Source organism: Neopsephotus bourkii, unplaced genomic scaffold, assembly GCF_033783945.1.
Source record: "Neopsephotus bourkii isolate Nb327-2 ecotype Australia unplaced genomic scaffold, CSIRO-AGI_Nbou_v1 NB_1373, whole genome shotgun sequence".
NCBI lineage: Eukaryota > Metazoa > Chordata > Aves > Psittaciformes > Psittacidae > Neopsephotus > Neopsephotus bourkii.
In genome coordinates this window covers 3,536,184-3,559,394 of record NW_026901852.1, presented here as the reverse complement: position 1 = coordinate 3,559,394, position 23,211 = coordinate 3,536,184, and the positions used below count along the sequence as shown (strand labels likewise).

Genomic DNA, 23,211 nt, shown 5'->3' with positions numbered 1-23,211 from the left:
TTGACATTGGTATAACAGTACCAGTCATGAGCCTCTAGCCATTCAACTACTACTACCATAGCAGAAAAAGGTTCACTAGGTTATCTACACACTGTAGCTGTATGCATGTGTCACATATTTCAGAATTACTTTTTTTTCTGACAATCAACTACATGAACGAATGGAGTGCCATTTCTTGTAGGCATTGCTCTAGATGAAAGTTCTGTTTGAGCCACAAAAGAACTAAAAGAACAAATGAAGTATCAACCTAAATAAACTTCAGTCAGTTTGTATCTCGGCTACTATCCAAAGATAAACAAATAACTTAAAATTTCTTACAGTCTATTGATTAGATTCTGGATGCCTGATTTGGAGCCTGCAGCTGAAGTCAGAAGAATCTACAATTTGAGTTGCTGAAGTTAGCAGAAAAGTATATCACCAACCTACTTTAAGCTCTGCATTCCAGATTTCCTGGGATTTGAACCTCTCATCATGCCCATCACCTACCTAGAAAGCAAGTGATACGCAGACTTCTCTTGGGACTACTGAAAACAACAAAGTGCTTGCAAAGTACTCATTTGTACGAGGAAAGTCCCCCTCCCCACAAAGGAATTCTTTTAGAATAGTTTTACTGTTCTGTAACAAATAAGGTACTGTCTTCTAAACCCCAATTTCAAGTCCGTACCATAAACTGTCTGCAATGAATAAACTACCACTGGAAGTTAATAAACATTCTTCCATGAAACCTTAACTATATTATCACACATCCATCCCTTAAGAATGAATCCAGGAAGTGACAACTGCATAGGTATGCCTGAATCTTAGTATTTTGATCACTTCTTCCACACGCATTCACATAAACCTGCCAGAAGTCATTGCACCCTTTTGTGCAGTTCTACCTAGCTAGAAGTAGACTATACCACTATAATGTAGTTTTGCTGACTCACACCTCACAGAAAGTGTCTTGTGCATGTACTGCTTTTTACACCAGGAGCACATCTGGTTCTGTACATACCAAAAGTAAGCAAATTGCAGGAATGAGTAAGAAGAAAAGAAAGGCTACAGAAGTAAGCAATTACTAAATATTGGTGCAAGTATAAGATTTTTAGATCTTCTTAAAAAGGAATTAAAGCAATCACGACTAAGGATTACTGCATATCCCCTGGTACTGGAAGCTTTTACTTTGTACTGTGTAACTTTTAGTTTATACTGTATAACTACTACTCAGGCAGTGCCCAACTGAACCATGAGCATCTTCTATCTATTTCTAGAAGGTGCCCAATCAGGAATTCTAAGCTGACCATCTCCTAAAAAGGCTCCTAATAGAAAATTCGACAATAAAGCAAATGACCCAGCACGACCTTTTTTCATTACACATCAGTTAGCAGATCACACTGGGGATTTGTTTGACAAAGCCATTAGAGAAAGAAACCAAATGTTTTTAGAAACTGATTTACAGGCATTTACAAGGTTTTCACCATCATCTCTAGGATATTAAGAATAACCCTGCAATTAACTTTTTTTTTTCCATGAATGTGCAAAACACAATTACAGAAACTTCTACATCTGCTAATTGCTAATATTAATTCATTGCATCAAGAGGAGTGTGACCAGCAGGTCGAAGGAAGTGATCCTGTCCCTCTATTCTACTCTTGTGAGACCTCACCTGGAGCATTGTGTGCAGTTCTGGTGTCCTCAACATAAAAAGGACATGGAACTGTTGGAACAAGTCCAGAGGAGGCCACGAGGATGATCAGGGGACTGGAGCACCTCCTGTATGAAAACAGGCTGAGAAAGTTGGAGCTGTTCAGCCTGGAGAAGAGAAAGCTGTATGGAGACCTCATAGCAGCCTTCCAGTATCTGAAGGGGGCTATAGGGATGCTGGGGAGGGACTCTTAACTAGGGACTGCAGTGATAGGACAAGGGGTAATGGGTTAAAACTTAAACAGAGGAAGTTCAGATTGGATATAAGGAGGAAATTCTTTCCTGTTAGGGTGGTGAGGCACTGGAATGGGTTGCCCAGGGAGGTTGTGAATGCTCCATCCCTGGCAGCGTTCAAGACCAGGTTGGACGAGGCCTTGGGCAATATGGTTTAGTGTGAGGTGTCCCTGCCCATGGCAGGGGGTTGGAACTGGATGATCTTAAGGTCCTTTCCAACCCTAACTATTTCATGATTCTATGATAATTCAGACACTTATGGAATCATTTCCTGATACTACTGTATATGTAAATCCATGAAAGTCCACTATGAAGTCTATGTAACTCCTTAAAATATATTTCACTAAAAGCTCAACACTTCACTATTTTGAAAATTCAATTTTATTTCCGTTTTATATAATGCAAGTCCCCAACCAGACAGCGTTACAAGTTTTCTATGTTCCAGCATCCTCTTTGATTTCCAGCTATATTATGATAAATCAGTTTTACATACAGCATATCTTCCACATAAGTAAAACACACCTTTCAACTCACTGTATTAACTGAGTGTTCATCTACTATTAAGACTGTTAACCTAAACAGAACATGTGCCCCTGTTTGGGGCATAACTTAACTACCATCCAACACATGTGCATTACTGTAGAAATTAACCAGCTAAGTGACTCAAGAAAGATGCAGGGCTGTGCTCACCATAATAAACGACTCAATTACAAGCTACTGACTACAACCTCATACATATTTTGGAATACTCTTGAACTGGCAGCTCTGGAATGCAGTTGTGCGCATTCTGTCAACCTCAAGACCTAAACAAGCAGAAGAGCTGCAGTATATACACAGTTCTTACACTAGAAGTCTCTGTAACCTATCACTTCCTGAGGTTGTTTTTTAATAACTCTGTTACAAAAAAAAAGCAACTTTGTTTTTGTACTGAAACAGTAATCCTCTTTTCATAACTCTGGAAAGACCCTATGTAACTATGAATTCAACTCACTGTATGAATACACAGTCTGCTTAGGAACGGACAAAGACAGAGTGCAAACATTACATACGTAAGTATTAAACTGCTTTTGAACACAGATTTTTTTATTTTTTAAAACAAACAGCATGCCTCAAACAATGCCTTTCTCTCCAAAGCCAGAGCTTAAAACACCCAAGTGCAGCAGCAGCGGAAAAAAACCTGCTGTCTAAAAGGTTTGATGGGTTAGTCCTGCCAGCTTCAAATTTAACATCCTCAAAAGAAGAGAAAAAATATTCCATGTTGAACAGTGTACATTCATTAAAAACAAATACCACTGATCAACCTAAAATTGCTTCAGGAAGTCCCAAAGGATTTTATACTAAGCACCAACGTTGCCCTGATTTAAATTAGTCTCTTTCTCAAAGACAAGAGTATCTAAGAGAACTAATACGTTGTGGTTTTGACAACTTCTCCATCTTTGCAAGTTACAATTTCTAAGGCGAGTTGATTTTTTTTCCCTCCAGAATGTTTTTACTACAGGTCTAAATAGAACTGTTATTGGCTATCAGCAGACTGAACATATTATGAGTTGCTAATTATTTACAGATCAAGAAACACTGCTGCTCATGTTAAATTACTGCATGCAAAGTCCTGTATTTTTGCCTTTTGAAAGGTACATCTAGTTGGGTATTTCAGACATTAGTAAATTTACTACAGATTCTCACTAAATGCAACCACTTGTAACTGGGCATACAGGTTTTTGGACTTAGCTACCTAGCTTATCACATTCAGAGCTTTAAAACACATCAGAACTATAAATAAAGAACAAACGTGCTTCCCCGAAGAAGAATATCCTAAGGTGTAAACCATATTTAGAATACATCTAAACAAATGAAAAGATCTTTTAAAACTTTTAAACCTTCTTTTTTTTAAAAGAATCCATATTTCCAAACAATTTTCCCCATGCTGCTTAGTGGTTTGAAGCATTCTGTTAAAGGTTCTCTGTGTAATTTCTGAACTAGTAATACTCAAGGCACAAACGTAAGGTAGAAACTGACTGTGCCAAAATGACAGCTTCATAGGACTTGTTATGAATGCAAGAATTTGCTAGAAAACAGGTAAACATTTCAAATTCTGAAGTCAGTCTCCTTTATTTTCTCCACTTCTTGACAGAATTTCCTCAAATATGCCCTCACTCCATGCCAAATGCTTGACATTTAAAGGCTTTGCACTCTGTCCAATAAGCAGAACACATAATGACACAGACGGCTCATGCGGGGTGGGGATGAGGGAAATCAAGAAGAGCTGAAGCAACAGTAGTCCAAGCTTTGAAGCAATTTATTCCTCTGGAGCACTTAAGCTTAACAGTCCTTTAGAGTTACATTTACAATGGCTCTGCATCAGTTCAGCATACAGACTCTCCACTTCTTTCTCCTGGCATGTGTAAAATTTGTTAAATATGACAATACAGCTAAAATATGTTTCTGCTGAGAAGTTATTCTGGTAAGTAGTAAATTATGCTATAAAACTGCACTGTTACAAGCAAATGGTGCCTCCTACGTCATTCTCAGTTAATACAATCACTCTGATGAAAATTATTTGATAACTTGTCTATTAATCTTAAAGCTCACTTACGAAAGCAATAAAATACAATGCAGTTCCATACATTAACTGGGAAGGGAGCCACCGAGAAGCTGGGAATACTAACCAGTAACCACTGAGAGCACACCTGACTGCTGTCAGTGCAGGTAACTGCTCCTGGCTCTCTCCCAGAGCCTATTAACAGCTCATGTACTCTTTTCAGACATAGGAAGATAATAGGTATTTATCTTAACTAGTGTCATCTAGGAAGTCTGGGATGAAAGCCAAGTTCTGAGAAACACATCTGGAGTTAGCATTTGAAGTGACCATTATCTCTCTCTAATCTCAACAGAAACTACAAATATGCAAGCCATTTCAATTTAGATCCCATTTAAACAAGACAGAAAGACACCACACACAGCAGCCCATTCATAGATAACCTGTATCATTACCTGAAGGCCTTCTTATACATTAATGTTTGCTACATACCAACTATCTAGATTACTGGGACATTGGAGCAGATACAAAAAAAAAAATAAAAATCCAAGTTCACCTCATTTGATTAAGAATGCAATAAAAAAAATCTAGACAAAAAACATGAGTGATTTGTGGCTTTCACAGCTGCTTCACACAAATGAAAACTCCATTAAGTGTCATTTCTAGCATTAACAGTAAGGTTGAGTGTTTTGATACCAAACTGACAACACTAACAGTTGCCCACAGAAACCAGGTTACAGTGGCAGCATGTACATTTCCATGCCACTGTTGCACTTTACACTGAATCAGTGTTCAGAAAAGTTCTGCATGGTTAGCTGTGGGATTTTTGCTGTTGTACACTCTCAGAAGACTCCTGATTTCCTGAGACCTACAGTGCAGGATTACTTCTCACTTATAGCTCATGCTCCTTATTTGGATATCAACTACTTTCTAATGAAAGCACATCCAATCAGCCTTTTCAGTACCCACCACAGCATGTTAAGCCACTGGGTGTGTCTCAGTTATAAAATCAGTGACTAAATGAAACAGGTTAGGAACTAAGTTTAGTCCTTCATGAAACTTCTAGAGGATTATATATTTTTTATTTACACATACACACAGACACACTATAAGCATTCAGAATCTGAAGGGATGACTTTGATCATTTTGACCACTTTGATCATTTATACACCGTTAAGCTTTCATAGAAGTACATTTAAAAAAAGTTGGTGTAAAAAGTAACTCACAGCTGTGTTAAATAGAAGCAGTTAAAAAACCTTTAATAACCAGATGAGTAAGTTGTCCCTTCATGAAATCCCAGAACAGCTTTTTCTTTTTATCAAACACTTTCACAAAAAAGGCAACAGGTACCACAAGAGTTCCTTTTAATATAAGCAAGACATTAGCATTATCACAAATAATTTAGCTGATACAACACTGCAAGGTCAGTGGTTGCATTTTGACCTGTAAAGACAGAAGTAAAGCCCTAAAAGCTTTACTTCGTAGCTCACATTAAGAAAATGCTTGCAGAATACCAGGATAAGCTAAACTTACGGTTTAAAACATTTTTCCTGACACAGAAAAAAATCATACCTATAACCAGGCCTGAATTTGACCCAACATATAGTGGCATTGATGGCTTTGGGGGGGTTTTATTTTCATGTTCAAGAAGGTTACGACAGCATTTCTAGTGAACAAAATGAATTTCTTACCTTCAACCCGTGATTCCAAGTACTTATCCAACTCAGCATCTTTTTTCACTGCCTCATCTGAAACCTTAGGAGCATTTGAAAAACAAACTAGTACGATACTCATATTATCACGACTCCCCTATATGACAAGGAAAAAAACAACAGTTAGAATCTTGAGTCTTATTTGTATTTTCTTCTATTTTAGTCACATTTTCACTTGTTCCAAACACAGTACTGTGCTACACCTGGGAAAGAAGAAACCTTGCAATAAAACCCTATTTTGATTAAAAAGATCCTCCAAGTTTTCCGACTGAACTATTTGTTAAAATGAATTTTACCGATTTCTACTGTACATCCTTTAAGATATTTAGTGGACTTACTTACATGTCAACCATCTAAAAATAGCATCCAAAAAACAGGTCAGAAATTCGACAGTTGTTTAATGTTACCTTAGGCCAAATTAAAAACAACAACTCCTGTTGCAAAATAAAAAAGCAGAATCCTAGACTACTAGAATAGTTAGCAACAGCTACTAATTTATTTCAGTTTGAGAGTGTCCACAGAAGACACCGTATTCATTAAAATCTGTTTATCAGAATGCACCTGTGTCAGGTATTGCATTGAAGAAACTAAGTACAAAATAGTAATTCATTTAGTATGGCCAAGCTGACCTTACAGACTATCACATGCTCAGTAGTATCAGCCAACAGCTATTGTCAGATACTAATTTTAATGTCAGATCGATCTTTATTAGTAAGATCCGATGCCACTTTCCTGCTCATATTTAACTTTCAAAATTATAATCCACTGCCAAATTTAAAACCTCATTGTCTAAGCCTCATTGTCTAACTCTTAAGTTACCAGAACTGTAACTTAAATTCCTGGTTTGAAATCAAGATCTTAACTTCTCCCCCCACCTTTTGGTAGAATTTTAAGTGCCACTGGTAACTGCATATTGTTTCTGTGCAAGCTCAGCCTACTGGATAGTTCCTATGATCTATCACAACTCCTCCTCCTCCTAAAGAAATTAAGTAGGAATCTGACATTACAATAAATTCCTTCAGAAGTACTCAGGAGTTATTCTACATTCCTTATTGTACCAAGCACATAGGAACACCCATCTTTCACTGCAGTTAATATTATATGGTACCACTCACATCCTGAAGACAGAGGATATAATTCTAATATCATCACAAACTGCAGAAATCCAGGATCTGACTTTACAAACATGAGGTCAGGGCTCAGTTTTACTGAAAGTATACTACTGTGACCACCCTTTAACAAGGCTGATCAAGTGCTCGGTCAGAAAAGCTACCCTTTGGTGTTAGAATTCTGAATGTTAATGTTTCCGTTAAAATTGCATGTTTGGTCTGCAGCCTATTGAAGGAACTCTATTTGCCCTAGTAGGAGTTGCACTTTTCTGGGAATGCTAGAAAGGGTATACCTACAAAACGTGTATAGACTGATCTGTAGTTGCTCTGAGCAACCTCGAAATTTGATGAGCAAGCTCAGATGCAGAGGTAGTGCTTCTCCACCTAAGCTACAACAATGAGCTGAAGACACCGCTTCAGATGACAGATAAACCATACCTTGAAGAGGAGATTATGCAAACACTGGATTTATGCAGAGGATAGAAGCATGGCCCAACTTGAAAGAAAAAACAGTAAAAAAACCAACCTTGCACAGAATTCATTAATTTTTAAAAAGCTTGTATTTAGAAACAAAGTTTAGATCTGGAAACATAAGCAAGTATTACTTGAGGAAATAATAAATCTTTATTTTTGCAATTGCCATCACCTCTTCAGGCACAAAGGACAATGTTGTATATTCGTCAGAAAGGATATATAGTCAAATAGGTACAGAAGGTTGAGGGAGTAAAGAGGTAAAACGGGAAGAGTAGGCCAGGAATAGCTGTTAACACCGCACCCATCTAAACAGAAGATCATTTTAGAATAGTTGCTTGGAGAAAACAGTTACATACCTTATGTAAACAAGTGTCCACTACCCAATTGCACACTTTTTCCAGGTCATCCGATACTTCAAGTCTAGACTTAACAAATTCACAGAGCTCTTCATTGCTCATTACATCCCAGATTCCATCACAAGCCAAGATGATAAACTCATCTTCTTCTGCCCTTAAAATTTCACAAACCTCAGGCTCTGGAGAAACAAGTTGTTCTGTAGGGCCTTTACCGTCAACACATTTGTAGTCATAGTCCCCCAGAGCTCGAGAAACTGCCAATGAACCATTAACACGCTGAATCATTACACTGCCTCCTGCATTCTGGATTCGTTCTTTCTCCCTTGGGTTGCAAGGTTTGTGATCCTGTGTTGAAAAACAGACTTGTCCATTCCTATAGAGAACAGCACGTGAATCACCACAATTGATAAAATATACATGCTCAGGTGAAATCAAAACTGCCACTGCTGTTGAGCCACTTCTGTCCATCCCATTTCTGAGGTCTGAGAAATTGCGCATATACTCATCAATTTTCAAAAAGCCAGTTCTGATTCCACTCTTGACATTTTCCACTGAAGGTTCAAGAGCAGATCCAGATTTTTCTGTCGCCCTAAAGTCTTCATTGTTAGTGATGTGTTCTAGTAAGTGTGCGGAGCAATAGTTTGCAACGCGAGATCCTGCGTGACCATCATAGACAGCAAAAAAGGACCAGTCCTCTAAGCCCTGGGGAATACCTACAACAGCTGTGTGAGCATCTTCCATTTCCACTCTCCATCCCTGCATACTGCTGAGGCCGTAACGCAAGCCATTCCCTGCACCATGAGCATTATGTTTTTCAGTTTTTGGTTTATCCAAAAATGCACCCATGTTTATACAATATTGGATCTGGAAAACAGAGAAGAAAAGTCTTAGTTTGTAAAATCACCACTCCGTATAAGCTTTGCTCTCCTTTCGCCATCTTTCTTCTTTATAAAACAAGTGATTAAGCATGCATATGCGCAAAAGTCAACAACTATAACAGGAGGAAAAAATTCAGTAAATTACACAAATGAAGCATGAATTTACAGATACCTGTTTGCATTTTTAGGCAGTTTTTTTGTTTGTTTGGGTTTTTTTTTGGTGGAGCGAAAACACAAAGGTCTGTCAAAGAGCTACTTCAACAAAATTAAAAGCTCTCCACAGGAAGGGAGAGCAGTTCACATACCTTTGCAGCCCTGCCCATTTTGTTGTTTTCTGCAGAAACTAATTCATGATGGAAAAATAACAACCACAGCATTCATATCTTCTTCCCAGTTTTACTGTAGTATGAAAAAAGCTAATACTTCATAAACAAGGACTAGTCTCAGTATGCCTGCATGTACTCTACTACTTCTGCATTCTAGTAAAGCATGGCAAAAGTGACAATAGGGGAATGCAGACCATCTGCCAAGGGAAACAAGGCGGCAAATCCTGCTCTGATCCAAGACAGCTTCCCTCGGGATTCTCTGAATAAATGACATAGTACAATGCAATCAGGAAAACAATTAGTTAGATTCTACATCCAACCTCCCTTTTTAGGGCAAAAAGTCAGGACTTTCCTCCAGATAATCCAACCTTGACACTCTCTTTCCTACAGTGACCGCTGTGAGGTGCTGAGGATCCCAACTACTACACAGTCCCCAACAATTTGCTCACCAGTTATGCCTCTTTTGAATTGTGTCTCTCACTCTTACTTTGATACAAATTTCTACAGACCTTCCCAAATATTGATGCAACTCTGTATTTGGTTTACTTTTTAGTCTAGTTTTACTGTGTCTTCATTCAGGTTTAATGGCCTTTGATTCAGGCGCTACTAACATCATGTGAAAGGAGCACTGTGGTTCTGTAAGAGACTGAACGTCATATAACTTGATGTACTTTTTCTTAAAATGAGCAGAGTAAGTATCTGGCTAAGTCACATCAACTGAGGAATGCCAGAATTTAAACAGCTCTCATATTTGAGTACTCTGCATTGTTCTAATGACAAGTCTTCGAACTATCTGTTCTGACATGGAATAAACCACTAATGAGACTCCATGTTCAGAAAGATTTACTTGAGAACATGACTTCTTCAAGCAGTCAGCTAGAAATTGAGGTCTTGCATGGACAGTATAAATGCTAACACTGTGCAATTACTCCCTCTAGTCCAGCTATGAGATGCTACCATGATTCCTGATACTTCCTCATTTATTAGGGAATTCCACGCTTCTTGTCTCTATGTACCACTCTTCTGCTACTGCATCCAATTTACAACACAAACTTGTGCTTGCTAAATTGTCTTAAGTAGCTATTAAAAATAGGAATTGTATGACACCAAAGAAAGTGTCTTGAGCCTTTTCTGCTCTCCAAATCAGGTTTTCTGTGTACAAGGCACATATCCTCAGCTGCAGAATCTAGCATAAACCCAAATTATTAACACACTTGGAGACTGTTACCAATTTGATTTATTCCATGTAAACATAAAAAAGTCCTCAAACAGAAAATACCAATTTTCAGATAATGGCACATCTCATACAAAAAAAGTAGGTTACAGAATGACTTCAAACCCACCTCTAACATTCTCAAAATACTTTCTGTACTTTCAAACACATATGGTCCATCCTAAACTTCCCACTTTCCCAATCAGTTCAATGTCATGATATTATCTAAAGAATTCCATGCACAAGAAACCACAAATATTATCTTTATTCTTTATCTCTGTATTCACCATCCACTGGCCTCTAATTATAATAAATACTGGGATAGTAAAGATGAAGATAAAAGGATTACACAACCTTGTGTTATGCACTGTAAGCTTCACGCTGTATATAATTTGCAAGTGAAAGTACTAAGCGACATTCTGCTCACAACTATTTCGCATCATTATTTACAACATTGCAAATCAGTAGAAGCAACACACAGCAATGGAATGAAGAATTCAATACTTAACAAGGTCCTCAGCCAAAATGCTTTTCACAACCCTTTCTCCTGACAGATCTGATCTTGCTTTGAAAAAACAAACAAAAAAGAATCAATGTGAAATAGTGTCATAAAAGCAAAGCAAGGCAGAGCTGCAGAACACCACAAGTACCTGTCCTCAGCAAGTTACACATAGTTTAATAGCTCAACTGCCATCAGTAAAGGGGATTCATGGAAGAATTCTAATAGCTGCTGACCACTTATTCACAAATTACACACAACACCAGCAAAAATTTAATACAGGACTCACATGACAGAAGTCCTCCAACACTTCAGACCTTGTCCTTTAACTGTATGCCCTTATGTTCTTAAAATAAAAAATGGGGGAAAATATTATGACTAAGGAAAAAGATAAAAACCTATTTAATTGCAAGAGCCTATGAACTCAGCAGAGTGTAGTGTTTTATATATATATAAATAGAAAATATCGTTAAAAAAACAAAGGCAAGTTTCACATCTTAGCTTTACCTATTTCGGAAGTAGCTTCACTTTTTACAGCATGGGAATGAGAAACTGAAATGATCATACTGAAGATTATAGTCTTGATAATCTAAATATCCTGTTTAATATTACAGAACTTTAATAAAGGATGCAGAAATTAACTTGCAATCAGTAAGAAAACAAAAAGTCTAGGAATCAACTTATGGCTGGCCACATGAAAGACACCAAACACATAAAAGAAGTCTTTCTATCACTGTGTATTATGTAGAATATATAAGGCAGCCAACTGATTTCAAGGCCAGATGAAAAAGTCAGGTCATTTAGTGAGCATGAAAGAAACACTGAAACTCAGCTTTTCAACCAAAATTATCAGTGGTAGTAAGGCACAAAGATGATTTACACCTGTTAAAAACTTCATTTTTAACAGTAGCACTTTTTTTGGCGTTTTAAAAATGCTAAGTTACAGAAAATAACAGACAAATGACATGGCATATGGGTGAGTACAATATATTCCTATCAGATGTTATGCACAAATGTAATTTGAACTTCACATCTACAATGCCAACACACACACAATCTCTAGGAGTAAATCAGCTATATATTTACCTATGTACAAATTAGTTAAGTAAATCTGAGATACCTTAATAAAACTGGTAGTATTGTACCAAACTTGGCTTTTTTAGTAAAGCAGTTTGTATAACAAACAAGCCACAACACAAGAAACAAAACACTACTTGTTTTCTTTAAAATTAAAAGTTACAAAACAAAACAGTTCCACTGGAGAAACAGAACTCTGGTTCTCACATCTAGTTTTGTCCCTCTTAACATCTCAGGCTAGATCAATAAACACACTTGAGCACCTAAAAATGGAACTCAGCCAAACTGACCTTCAAAAATCCTAGAGAAGGCAAAGCCTATAATAGGTCTAACCTGGTGTTTCCATCTATTTTAAGCTGGATACAAATCAATCCTGACAAGCACCTAACTAACATTTAAGTCAGGAGTCAGGTCAGAATTCACAAGTTACAAAATCATATAGTCATGCTAGGAGAGACCTTTAGAACTTACTTAGTCCAAGCCCGTATTCAACCAATATAATATCTAACACCAAAGATGGCTCAGGCTGTTCAAATCCTTGTCAAGTTTTGAACATCTTGAAGAATGAAGATTCTATAACCTCTGAGCAATCAGTTTACATCATAATGAAAACAGAACTCTCATCAGTGCAGTCTGTGTCCTTGGCCTTTTAGGCTTTCATTACACATCTTTGGGAAAAGCATAGCTCTATCTTGTCTATACCCTCCCGTTACATGGCTCGAAGACAGCAATTGCATCCACCCCTTGGCCTCTTCTCCTCCAGACTGAAGGAACTTGGCTCTCTCCTCCCTTCCTCCATCACATGCTCCAGCCCCTAGGTAAGAATGGTCCTCCGCTCAACTTGCTCTACTGTGTCTTTCTTGTACTGGGGGTCCAACACTCCACACTGTATTCCAGCCTCATCAGTTTCAGAGGGAGATAATCACTTCTCCCAACATAATGTATAAACCTTTTTTAATGTGGCCCAAGCTTTCATCACAATAGATACAATGTTCCCTCATGTTCAGCTAACTTGTCCTGGTTGCCCACTAAGACCCCGTAATTCTTTTTCTGCAAAGCTCATTCCTAGACAGTCATCACCCACCCTGCACTGACAGATAAGGTTACTCTCTTCCAGGTACCTGACTTGATTAAACTTTCTGAGGTCACTATCAGACCATTTGACCAACTTGTCAAGACCTTTTTATCTACTGTTAAGTTCCACTCTTTGCCTTATTGACCTCTCCCTACCCCCCCAATATGGTACCAAATGTGCCAAGAGCGAATACTCTTCTGCTATTCAGGTTGTTAATGGAGACTTCATTATGCTTCCTTTCAGCAGTCAATACCTCTCAACATTTCTTGAGGGACTTAATGCCTGAAAAGTCCCAAGTACCTTTGTAGACCAAGATTCCATCTTAAAACACAGCCAGAGGAACAGATGAAGTGCCCACCTTCACCTAGTAATTCAACCCTGGTTTTAACCAATCTGTAAGCTCAAAAATTCAGCATCCTTTCAGCCTTTCAGATTTAATTTCTTAAAATCCCATTTTTAAATGCAACTTGTGTAACACAGTGGTTTGAGAACACAATTTAATTTCCCTCTGGTGAAAACATTTACCCATGCGATTATTAGCTGAAACTTTCAAAATACGGAAGACTGTATCTACTGTAATTCCCCAAACTTTTTTATAAATGGAGGACACCTTTGGCCTCGTCCATACTTCAGAGACTATTCTTTAAAGTAATACATAGTCTTCAGATCAGGAATGGAAGCCTAGGACTCCCTTCCCCAGCAGTCTCCCCACCTCTGGGAAAAAGAATAATAATAATATTCACCATCATCTTCATCATCGCCTGGTAAATGCCAACGATTACCAAGGCTCAAAGGCTTTTGGAAGGCCTTTAGAGGAAGAAAATACTGCCCTTTCCCCCCCCACTCTTTGGCAATGGAAGAAACTGAGACTGAGCAGTGTGCTGCCAATGCAGCAGTTCTAGCTACCGCTCTACTGTACACTCATCTAGTTTGAGATCGATAGATAAGCTATTCCTAAGAGTTCAGGGCCGTAAGTTTCTAACAAAAGCTGACATCACTTTCCCAGGGCAAAACCTAACCCAAGGCTTATTTCTCTTAAGTCCTAACACACATTCTTCTCTGATGTTTCCTACCTGATAGAAATCCTACATGAAGTCCTTACCTCCTATACAGAGAACTTAAGCAATAATTCAGGCTCAGGAAACCAAAGACATCTACCCTTTTGAGGTAGGGAAATATGAAGACAAAAGCCATGTTCTCTGACACATACAAAAAGTTAGTGAAAAGTTAGTGATGAGTATCTTTTTCCCCCACAGCTACACAGTGAAGACTTTCTTTGGTATTAGATCAGCCATAGAGTAAAGAGTCTTCAAATCAGGTCTCTGCTCAAGCTCTGAATTTCTCTGGTTAACAGAAAAATAACCACACTCACTGATTTTTTCCCAAGATCTAGTTATAAAATAGCAAATGGTTCTTGCTCCAGTACAGAGATCCATGATTTTCTCGTACATCATGAAGGCAAAACAGGCAGCTACTTTAAATGAAAGCACACTCCTTTCCATACAGATTGATATTTAACAGGCAGAAATATGCACTTGCTGATTGTCATGAGGACAGCAGTCCTAGTTTCAGCTGGGATAGAGTTAATTTTCTTCCTAGTAGCTGGTAAGAGTGTTGTGTTTTGGATTTAGTATGAGAACCATGCTGATAACACACTGGTGTTTTCAGCTGTTGCTAAGTAGTGTTTATAAGAAGTCAAGGACTTTCCAGCTTCTCATGCTCTGCCAGTGAGAAGGCTGAGGTGCACAAGGATTTGGGAGGGGACACAGCCAAGACAGCTGACCCCAACTGGCAAAGGGATATTCCACACCATTTGATGTCATGCTCAATATATAAACTGCAGCAAAAGGTGGCCAGGGCCTGCTGCTTGAGATCTGGCTGGGGCTCGGTTGGTAAGTGATGAGCAACTGCATTGTGCATCATTTCTTGTGTATATTCCAATTCTTTCATTATTATTACTATCATCATCATAATCATTATTTTTCTGTCCCATGGCCTTTATTTCGCACTCTTCTGACTCTCCCCCCCATTCCACTGGGGGTGAGTGAGCAAGAAGCTGTGTGGTGCTTAGTTGCCATCTCAGCTTAAACCCCAACAGTCCTTTCTGGTTCCCAGCATGGGGCATAACGGGTTGAGGTAACAACAACTCTGACTTGAACATGCTAGAACAAATTTGCTATGAACATTTGTTATACTGGTTTAATAGGCACTGGTCACACTGTTGATTTATTTGCTCTTAAAGTTGGTGTGCTTGTTCTTAAACATAGTATCTCACTTGCTTCATATGTTCCCTGTTGTGCTGTTTATCACCCATGGGAACTCGCCTAAGGTTATGTTATACTTTCTAACACTGGCTTATGATATGACAGAACTGCTGATGGCGAAAGTAATCTGGTATTCATACTCAGCATTGCCATCATCGCTGTACTTTGGGAGCCATCTATAGGAAACTATTAATAACTGCACCTTCTACCTTCTCTCCAGAGTCCCAAGCCATGGGGGAGACACCTCCCTACTTCCCTTCCTCTTCCCCTTCTCCTCCAGGCTAGCTACAATAGCTCTTAAGAATTTTTAATATCCTCGAGATGTTCAAACTAGCATGTTCCTACTGCTCTCTCTTCTGAATGTGTTCCATGTCTTGTTTAAGGTTAAACAACTATATTAAGAATAACCATCCAGGGATCTGCCTCAAGGATGGGTAGGGCAGGATGTGTGGGATGGTATGGGCAAGTACCTAAGCCAGTGGGCAACCCCGGTGTTTCGGAACTTCGCCCAGAACAAGTGCAGAATCTGCAAAAACTAGTTAAGTACTTGGAAAAAGAATGCTGTAACCCTTGCAGCTCCAGAAACACAAAAGACTGCAACGTGCTGAGGCCTTGCCCATGCCAACCAAGCCCTGCTCAACACTATTCAGTACCCTCAAGGGGAAAAGAACATCTCTGGATCTGATAACAAAGTGACAGGCAACGCAGTTACCTCAACCCTGGTAACGGGCACTGTGGCTGAACCAGAGAACCAACCTATGCCAGTATCAGTTGCCCCTCCACACAAAAAAAATAAATACTAAGGTCACCTCATACAGTAAGGAATGAAGAAGTAGGGCCATCGTGAAAAAAGGAAGAGGCAGAACCCATAAAAGAGATGGTAACCACCCAATCCCTATCCCCAAGTGAACTGAGACACACATGGTAAGACTTCAGTCATCATCTAGACAAGCCCAATGTCACATGGCTGCTCTGATGCTGGGATAATGGGGACAGTAATCTGGAATTTGAGGGTAGGGAAACCAAGCAGCTGGGATCACTTTCTAGGGAACAGGGGAACTGATAAAACAATTAGAAAAGGGGCACAAGCCCTCAGCCTCTGGAGGCAAATCAACAACTACCATGAGGAGAGGTATCTTGGGTTTCAAGTCTTCTGGTGACATGGCATCCCAGAAAGAATTGAGTCAGACAGTGGTACTCACTTCAGAAACAATCTCACAGGCACCTGGGCCAAAGGTAACGGCATCATGTGAGTATATCATATCCCCTATCATACCCCAGCCTCTGGGAAAATCAAACAGTACAATGGACTGTTAAAAGACTATACCAAGAGCAACAGGTGATTGAACACTCAAACACTGGGATACACCACCTGGCTAGTCAACACTAGGGCATCTGCCAATCAAGCTGGCCCCGCCAAATCAAAAGCCTTTTCATACTGTAGAAGGGGACAAAGTCCATGTAGTGCACATAAAAAATATGTTTGGAAAGACAGTCTGGGTTATTCCTGACTCAGGCAAAGGCAAATCCATTTGTGAGACTGCTTTGCTCAAGGACCTGGGTGCACCTGGTGGGTAATGCAGTAGGATGGTAAAGTCCAATGTGTACGTCAAGGGAATTTGATTCTGGGTGAGAATATTCAATGGAATTGGATGATGCTAACTGCTACGAGATACTGTATGTCATGACTATGGTTGCTGTATAAATGGTATTACAATAAAAATTATCCAGATTAATGAAGAATTAATTTTGAGGATAGAACCAAAAAAGAGCAGTGGTGATAGAACATGCAGCAACCCTACATCACACACCACCTCTCCTGCCTTGAAGGACTACTGTGACAGATGACACAAAATCACAGATTAAATAATATCAGACGTTTTTAGACATATGGCACATACAGGGAATGATACCTGCCTGTATATTTCAGAAGACATGAAGAGGTGGCGGTGAGTAATTGAGATGTTGTGGAAAGCATGGAACCTGCAGTATGGACATAAACAGCATAGAATAAGAAAGAGATGATGTATCCTCATTTTGGCTGGGACAGAGTTAATGTTCTTCCTAGTAGCTGATAGTGTTTTGGATTTAGTATAAGAACCATGTTGATATCACACTGATGTTTTCATTGTTGCTAAGTAGTGTTTATATGAAGTCAAGGACTTTGCAGCTTCTCATGCCCCACCAATGAGGAGGCTGGGGGTGCACAAGGAGCTGGGAGGGGACACAGCCAGGACAGCTGACCCCAACTAGCCAAAGGGATATTCCACACCATATGATGTCATACGCAGCATATAAACCAGGGGAAAGCTGGCCAGGGGCTGCTGCTTGGGAACTGGCTGGGCATCGGTCAACAAGTGGTGAGCAATTGTACTGTGTATCAATTCTCTATATTCTAATTAGTTTATTATTACAAAATAATATTTAACATTATAATTATGCTGTCCCTTTCTGTCCCATTTAACTGTCTTTATTTCAGCCCATGAGCTCTCACTTTTATTCCTCTGATTCTCTCCCCAGTCCCACTGGGAGTGAGTGAGTGAGCGAGCGAGCAGCTGTGTGGTGCTTAAATACTGGCTGGGGTTAAACCACAACAGCAGCCAAAACGTAATTAGATTGCAAAGGTCTACAAGCCATAATCAAAGTTTTTTAGATACTATAAAATAATTTTCAGATCACATGTCAGTTTCAAAGAGAACATCAAAACTAGACTAATACCTTGATGGCCAACAGTCCCAAAGGCAATATCGTATCTTTTCATATAATGAGAATGGCCCAACATAAATCTTTAGGGCTTAGGTCATAAAAGTGTACTGTAAAATGTCTCTTCCTCAGAAGGATTCACTCAACGGGCCAGTCATTTTTAATAAGTCAGTGCTATGGAAAAGAAACAGCGCCAGAGTTTCCTGTTACAAAACACATGTGCTCCTGCTATAAAAAAAGAATGACGTTTCAGAAGAGAAAACACTGCACCAGATATTAAAGATGTAAATGATGAATAAATACTCAAAATATCTGTGACAAGCAATTTCCAAGGTTATTGAAAGTGCAGGAAGAAATAACTTCTTCGGTTTAAGTAAACAAAAATTAAAAATCAATCTTAAACTTGGTAGAAAGCTCCTGTCTGACTCTACCTTGCACTCTCTCATGTATGCATATATGCATACACACACTCTACACATTAAATGCATCTATACACACTGTATAGTTCTGACATTCCTTATGATTCCATATACCCCTTGATTTACACAAGAAACAGTGACATAATAATGTAAATAGTTTTTTACTTATCTTTTATTTACAATATACTGTCATTGTACTATCGGCATACTTACATTACGCTATCTATTTATACTATATATATACAGAGAGACTAAATGCAAGTTCAGTTGATGACTGAAATCAGCTTTAAAGATCCTCACTATTGATCTCAAAACTTGGGATTGCTTTTGATTTACTGACCTTAAAAATACTGGCACTACATAATTTACATTAGGCAAACACTGAATTTTTGAGCACAAGCTCTATTTGAATCTTGGCTGCAACAGCTACTCTAACTATGTAGCCACAAGTACTGACAGAGCCAAGCAGCAGTTAGCAGAATCTAAGAATAAGATTAATGGTGAGACAGTGATTACTATTCATGTCCACTCCCTCTGGGGTTTATTAGTTTCGAAAGGTTGGTTTGTTTGTAAATAATCTGTGGCTGTGGGAGTTACTACTAGGAAGATCTCAGCTGACCAAAGATACTGACACAAAGAAATTAAATAACAATATAAACCTTTAATATAGAGCCTACTATCGAAGTCTTTTCCTGCCAGGATGACATGAAAAAAGCCCAATAGGCTTTTAAACCAGGAATTAAACAAAAACTGATGAGTTATCCCCATCACTAGGTAGACTAGACGCCAGGAGCTACAGCTATAACCTTGAAATTTATCTCTGCATCTCTATTCTTAGAACAGTTAAGACAAAAAAGAAAACACAAAACATTTCCTCCACCACACTACTTCTAAACCAGCAAGTTAAAATGGTGAAAAATATTTGAAAATGTGCTTCAGTGGCTTTAAACTGGTCTGCAGGTACAAACCAACCACAGGCATAATTTAACACTGGATTCATACCTATTTTCAATGTCAGTAACAATACCTGAATACATTATCACTTCTGCTCTGCCTCAGCTACTCACCACTACACTGTGCAAGCAATTCCTTTTCTGGAACTGCTGGCTGAGACGTTTTTGCCCTTACTCTTAGAACTGCTTCACTGAAGAAGTACCAAGTTAGCTTCAGTATTTTTAAGCTGGGGGGGGGGTGTGCGGGTGGAGGGGGTGGGAACAGAAAGGAGCACCAGAAGCTAGGTTAGGAGCTATACCTTTTTTTGCTACGTTTTCAACACCACAACATACACACCGGTCTTTCCAGAGGTTCATTTTATATTCTGTTTTCTTGTATGTTATTTAAACATGGATGAAGCTAGGTTGCAGATCTTCAAGAGCAACTTACATGGCAACCATCTCATGGATGACTTGCACACTTCTGTGCTGAGCCTTCTTATGTTTTTTGGAATGCAGTTTGGTAGGTACAAAGAGTTCATACTTCAGATATTCCAGATGAGCTTCACAAAAAAACCTTAAAGTGGACTCTGAACGTAGATTTGCAATCACAGCATATATTACAAAGCCATCAGTGATCAGGTTGATGCATTTTTACAGTCACCATACCTTCATCATGCAGGTTCACCTTTACGTAAGTTGGAAAAGTGAACTTCACACAGTACTGTGGGTTGTTGGTCCCTACTGACAACACTATGACAAGGTTTACATTGCATGCTATTAACTGAATTTCCTTTTGTTTCCCTGTATCCATTTGTACTTCCTGTAGCCAATAAGCATGCTCTTACTTCTTCGCTAGGCTATTCAAACTAGATACACGTGGCACCTGAATACGACAAAGCATTGTCCTAGTATAAAAGTGGTTCTTCCATAAAAAAGTTTATAGTTATTTCTGTGCAGAATTATTTGAATCATTTTTTTGTTCTCTAAATTCAACAGGAGACCAACTACTTTAAATTTAGTTTGCTCCTTTTCAATCATTAATCTAATCACCCCTAGCCAGAATCTTTAAACAAATAGCACCTAAAACTTTGAAGAAAGAGAACCCATGTTTAGCCAATACGCTACTGGTATTAAAATTGAAGGTTTATTTTACTCATTAGCATGAAGCAGTATGTCACTAAAAATGAGTCATCCCTTATTCTAGATTTAGGCATTTAAGACAACTTTTCTTACCTTTTTTAATGTTTGTTTACTAAAAGCTTCACACACATTTTTGTGAGAATAGGGTAGCAATGAATCACAAATTCATATCATCAATAAATTGTTCCTAAACAAGTCTGAAAGACCAGAATAAGCACGTCTATAGAACCACAGTAAAACACCAAGCCATTTATTTACATAATTGAGCAGTGACCTGTTGATTTACACAAAAATCTGAGGAAGTCAGACACAGGGTTGGGCTAAATGAGTGCTAGAGGTTCATTCCAAGATAAATTACTCCATGGCAATACAAGAGTAGTGCCTTTTCTCAACCTGTTACATCACTGCAAATTCAGTACAAGCACTCAATCAAAACAGTAACAAAAAAGAAAAACAAAAAAAGCCCACCAAAGCCATGAGCAGCAACAAAAAACCCAACCAAAACCCTCAATCCACATTTGAACCCTTCTTTCATTGTAGCAGCAAACAAAGTCATCTCCTCAGCACTGTCTGCCTCTCCTGTCACTGACCCATGCATCATCCAACTTCAGAGTAAGACATATTAGCCTGCTTTATACCAACAGTGCAGACTCCTGTCCTACCACTAAGGGAAAAAAAAGTGCAGCCTAAGGCAAGCAACTTTTCTTGACAAAGACACCAAAATGTGAAATCAAGACTGAAAGGCCTTAACTTGATCATAATTCTGCAGATTCAGCATATGCAATAAAGCTATCTCAGGTACAGTCTCCAAAAAACATACTCCCTGTTTAAAAACATAAATAAATTACTCAGAAATATACATCCAAAATACTCCATCTCAGTGACAGGTATTTGTGGTGGTTTGGTTTTGTTTTGGCTTTTTTGTTTCGTTTCTTTTTTAAATACAGGTTTGTAGTGCCCTACACACAAGTTTAGAATACACTGATCGAGTAGTAGGACAAGAGTTATCTCCATCATTGTCAGATAAAGTTATGATAGAAAACAAGCAGCCAAAACATTTTCACTGACCTGGAAGAGGACATCAACCTTTACCCCTGAAAAGGTGATTCAAGAGTTGAAACTACAGTGGATTTGTGAAAAGAATTTAGATATTTTCTACAGCAAAGACAGAAAAGGTAACTTAAGCAGCACTGCTGATATTAGCGCATTTAAGGAAATACAGACCTTGAGGAGAAAAAGCCACCTGCAAACAGTAAGCTGACCTCAACACACAGTGGCAAAACACTTCATGACTTTTACAGACTGACACTGTACAGTCCTTTGTGTAAGAATATACCTTGTTCAAACTCTGGGTCAGCACATATTTAGGTGTTGAAAGATTACATTTCTTTCCAATTGCAGAAAGAGCTTTGTAGCAGAGCAGAGAAAAGCTGTACTTTAAGTTCAAATTCTTCTCTAATAAAAACAAGATTAAGCAAAAATCAAGTGCTTTTAGAGAAGACCACATCCTTTTATCCAATCTACTCTGAAATTTCTGTTAAATTCTTGGTCAATTATAAACTGCAAATTAAAACACAGTTAAGGCAAAGCAAGTATACGTTTCCTATAAATTTCCAAGTGACAAGATTTGTTCTTACCTTTAATTGCAACTTTATCAAGGTTCTAGTTCTGTGCTCAAAGAATTAGTTTACATTCCTGCTGCCAAGAAGCACATAACAGAATGACTTGCAAAACCTTGAGATAACCATACAGGACACAGCATCTGCTTTATTTTGGTATTTCCTAAAAGAAACAAAGAAAGTAGTTAGCTACTCCAGATGGTTTGTAACAGATTTGTACATGAATTTTTTTCATGAATAGAACTTTTTCCTAAATAGAAGTGCTTGAACTAAAGCCATGCCTGGATGTCAAAAGACCTTCCAGTACACTGTAAACATCGTATTAAAGATTAATGCTAACAAAGATTCAGATTTTTTTCCTTATTTCCTTCACCAGCACAGACCAGCACTTAAGAAGTCACCTAGCATATTACCTAGTATTCAAGTCCTTCAATTCAGTATCAGAAGGAACAGCTTTTGCATGCCTGCTCATGCTATTTGCTTAATTTTATTCCCCTGCTCCAATGACAGAGTATCCCTTGAGTACTTGACAAGACTTAAACCCACCAAATGCAGCATGTATAATTTGTAAGGTCTTCATTGTGCTTACTTAGATAAAAATGAGCAAGAGTTTAAAACAAAAGCAATAAGCTTCAGTTGCAAAAGTGCCTCAGCTCCTCTGAAATAAGAATCACTGTTTCTTTCAAGGAAGCTTTTATAAAATTAACCATGAATTCAGCTTTAAATGCAAAAGCAGCAGATAACTAACAACTTAAATGTGTGTACCCACCTAAGCATCTATCCATTATTTTGAATGGGACGCAAATGTCCAAATTCCTTCATGGGTCAGGGACTATGTATTTAATCTTATAAACTGTTGCATCTTACACAAGTTACCATGACAGTACACTGGTAGAAAGAACTGTCACAGGAAGAATTCTGTGCAACAGCCAGCTTTGTCTGGGGCACGAGGAAAATAC

General features: G+C 38.5%; 1 protein-coding gene across 6 annotated transcripts in view; it reads right to left on the bottom strand.

Annotated features, from left to right (window-relative positions):
- Positions 1-23,211, bottom strand: part of PPM1B (protein phosphatase, Mg2+/Mn2+ dependent 1B) — a 62,328-nt gene that overhangs the window by 13,463 nt on the left and 25,654 nt on the right. For 5 of the 6 annotated variants that reach the window (XM_061367189.1, XM_061367187.1, XM_061367185.1 and 2 more), the window contains 3 exons: positions 22,271-22,415; positions 8,105-8,968; positions 6,145-6,262 (listed from right to left, as the gene is read on the bottom strand). In XM_061367189.1, the coding sequence (XP_061223173.1) occupies positions 6,145-6,262; positions 8,105-8,950 (964 nt within the window). In that variant the 5' untranslated portion in view covers positions 8,951-8,968; positions 22,271-22,415. Of the gene's footprint in view, positions 1-6,144; positions 6,263-8,104; positions 8,969-18,154; positions 18,291-22,270; positions 22,416-23,211 lie in introns of those variants that run through there. The other variant, XM_061367190.1, reaches the window with a different exon arrangement.